The 2,661-nt window shown below is 39.0% G+C and overlaps 1 protein-coding gene across 1 annotated transcript in view; it reads left to right on the top strand.

The window, feature by feature from the left end:
- Positions 1-1,460: 1,460 nt before the first annotated feature.
- Positions 1,461-2,661, top strand: part of LOC102832909 (ATP-binding cassette sub-family G member 2-like) — a 72,862-nt gene continuing 71,661 nt past the window's right edge. The window contains exon 1 of the mRNA XM_006867756.1: positions 1,461-1,663. Coding sequence (XP_006867818.1) covers positions 1,461-1,663 — 203 coding nt within the window. The remainder of the gene's footprint in view (positions 1,664-2,661) is intronic.

Genomic DNA, 2,661 nt, shown 5'->3' with positions numbered 1-2,661 from the left:
TTAGCTGGCCCCCCTGAGACTATGGCTCCAGGTACAGTGACTTATTACCTGACAGTGTTTGGTTATGGCTAAATAGCTTTCATAACTTTGCCCCCTGATTGCAATTCTGTGTTGTTGTTATGTGCCGTGTGAAGTCAGTTCTGACTCTTAGAGGCCATAAGTCTTTACTGGAGCAGAGAAAGCCTCATCTTTCTCCTGCAGAACAGCTGGTAGTTTCGAACAGTTGACCTTGCTGTTCACAGCCCGATTCATAACCACTACGCTACCAGAGCTCCTTGATTGCACTACTGTTAGCATGGGTATATTTACAGAATGCACACATATGCCATTGACCTCTCCAACACTAAGTGACCTAGCTCACAGACGCTGCAGCAGTTTTGTTAGCTCTCTTCACTGCATTTACAGCAGCAGGTTTCCCTCACTACCCCAGGGCCCCTTATGGGCCTCATGCTGTCTTCAGATTACTACTCCTTGATGCATGTTACAGCTTCTTTAGGCATTTCCTGGCCTCTTCACTCTTTGCTTCTCTGGTCTTTTCTTCTTTCTTCCTCTGCCTGCAAATGTCTGTTGGTTTGTCTCCTTATATAGGCAAACTCCTGGTCAGTTTCAAGGCATATCCCCCTCCCTGCCAACAGGGACTACAAAGTGATTCTGTAGCCTATAGACTTCATTTACTGAGTAGGCTGTAGTTACTTCATTTGCATAACATTGGGCAATCCCTGCAAGGTACATAAAATAGACCAATCAGAGGATAAATTGTAGCCCAAGGGCAGCCAAAAAGTATCAAACCCTCTGGTGTTTACAGTTTACCTCAGAAATGTCAGTCAATTTGGAGAAAAGTAACAAACCCTCTGGAATGGAAAACTAGCGGAAAGCCTGAAGGCTTAAGGGAAAAATCCCTCAAACTGGTTTTTCAAAGAACCAAGACAAAAGGCCACACACTTGTTGTTGATGTTAAGTGCCGTTGAGTGGGTTTTTAGGACTCAAGTGAACCCTGTATAGTGTTTACAAACAAGTGGCTGGTGGGTTTGAATCACCAGACTGTTTTAGTCTTTCCTAGCCAAACAGGTTTAACCTTTGCCTATCTTTTTCATGCTTAATGAGTTTTGTGTAGTTTTCACACTCTTTCTACTTACTTACTAAGGTAATAATAACCTTAATGTATTTAATTGACATCTAGCTGAAATTTGATACTTAACCATATTTAGTAAGTTTAATCAATATCTAATTGGATTTTATGTACTCAGTTGTGTCTGCCTCTCTGATAAAGGTTCTAAGGCTATTTTAGTTACAGTGATATGAGCAAGTGTTCATTTGACATGGGACTGTTCATTGCAAAACTGTTTAAATTGGATTTTTTTAAAAAAATTTATTATCTAGTGTTTATAATATTTTTATCTGGAGTATCAATTTACTTTTGCTTTTTTGTTTGTTTCTTTAGAAAGTCAGAAACCTTCCAGATGTCGTCCAATAATGCCCAAGTTTCTATCCCAATGTCACAAAACACCAATGGCCGACCCGAGATGACAACTTCCAATGCCCTGAAGACCTGTACTGAAGGAGCTGTGTTAAGTTTTCATAACATAGGCTACCAAGTGAAAGTGAAGAGTGGCTTTTTACTGTGTCAAAAAACAGCTGAGAAAGAAATATTAAAGGATATCAAGTATGTCCACCAACTTTCTTTTAAAATATATCTACTGACATTCAGTATGAGTATACCTCACAGATTTTGCCTTTCACAGAAAAAGCTACTATGAACATTTGTGATCGGTCTATGAACATATGGACGCATGCTTTTATTTCTTTTGGCTTAAATAGGAATGAAATGGCAGAATCACGTGGTAGGTGTATGTTTATCCTTTTTTTTTTTTTTTTTTAAATATAGTAAAAATATACACAAAACATACACCACTTTATAATTTCTACATGTAAAATTCAGTGATATTGGTTACATTCTTCAATTGGTGCCACCTTTTTTGACAGCCTTTTCCAAACAATTTCACCTTCAATAACAAAACTTCTCTGTCCCTGTTAATTTCTCATCTATCTTTTCACATTCCTTTTGGTCAGTTAGATCACAGAGATTATTCTTTAAAGGAAGTGTAATCCTTACTGCAGACATTTTTTTTCCTCCTTAGGCCAAACTATTATTTGGTTTCATTTTAGTTCAAGGTTTGAAGATTTCAAAGCCCTTAGGGCTTTAGTTTTAGCAGTTTTTCTGGCTTCAGTGGCTCCAGAAATCAGTACTCCATGAGAGTTTGAAGTTCTGTTCCTCTTTTTCCTTTTTTGGATCAGGATTCTTCTACAGAGTCCTTGGTCTAAATGTTTAGTAGTGGTGCCTAGGTACCATCCAGTTCCTGAGGTCTCATGACAAAGGAGGCAGAGTTGTTCATAGAGGTGATTGTATATACTCCATGTTCACTGCTGGTTCCTGATCCTCCTCCTGTCTCTGACCCTCCAAATGGAGACCAGTTGTTGCACCTTGGATGGCCCTCATAAGATTTTAATATATGTTTAACTTTTAAAGTTGTTGTACTTGAACTAGTAATGTGTCATTGTGCTTTCCCCAGGTTGTTGTTGTTGTTGTTAAGTGCCATCGAGTCGGTTCCGACCCATAGCGACCCTGTACAGGGTTTCCGAGGGTGTAAATCTTTACGGGAG

The sequence above is a fragment of the Chrysochloris asiatica genome, unplaced genomic scaffold (genome assembly GCF_000296735.1).
Source record: "Chrysochloris asiatica unplaced genomic scaffold, ChrAsi1.0 scaffold00109, whole genome shotgun sequence".
NCBI lineage: Eukaryota > Metazoa > Chordata > Mammalia > Afrosoricida > Chrysochloridae > Chrysochloris > Chrysochloris asiatica.
Note: the sequence above shows the minus strand (reverse complement) of the source record. Positions and strands in the feature narration are given on the sequence as shown.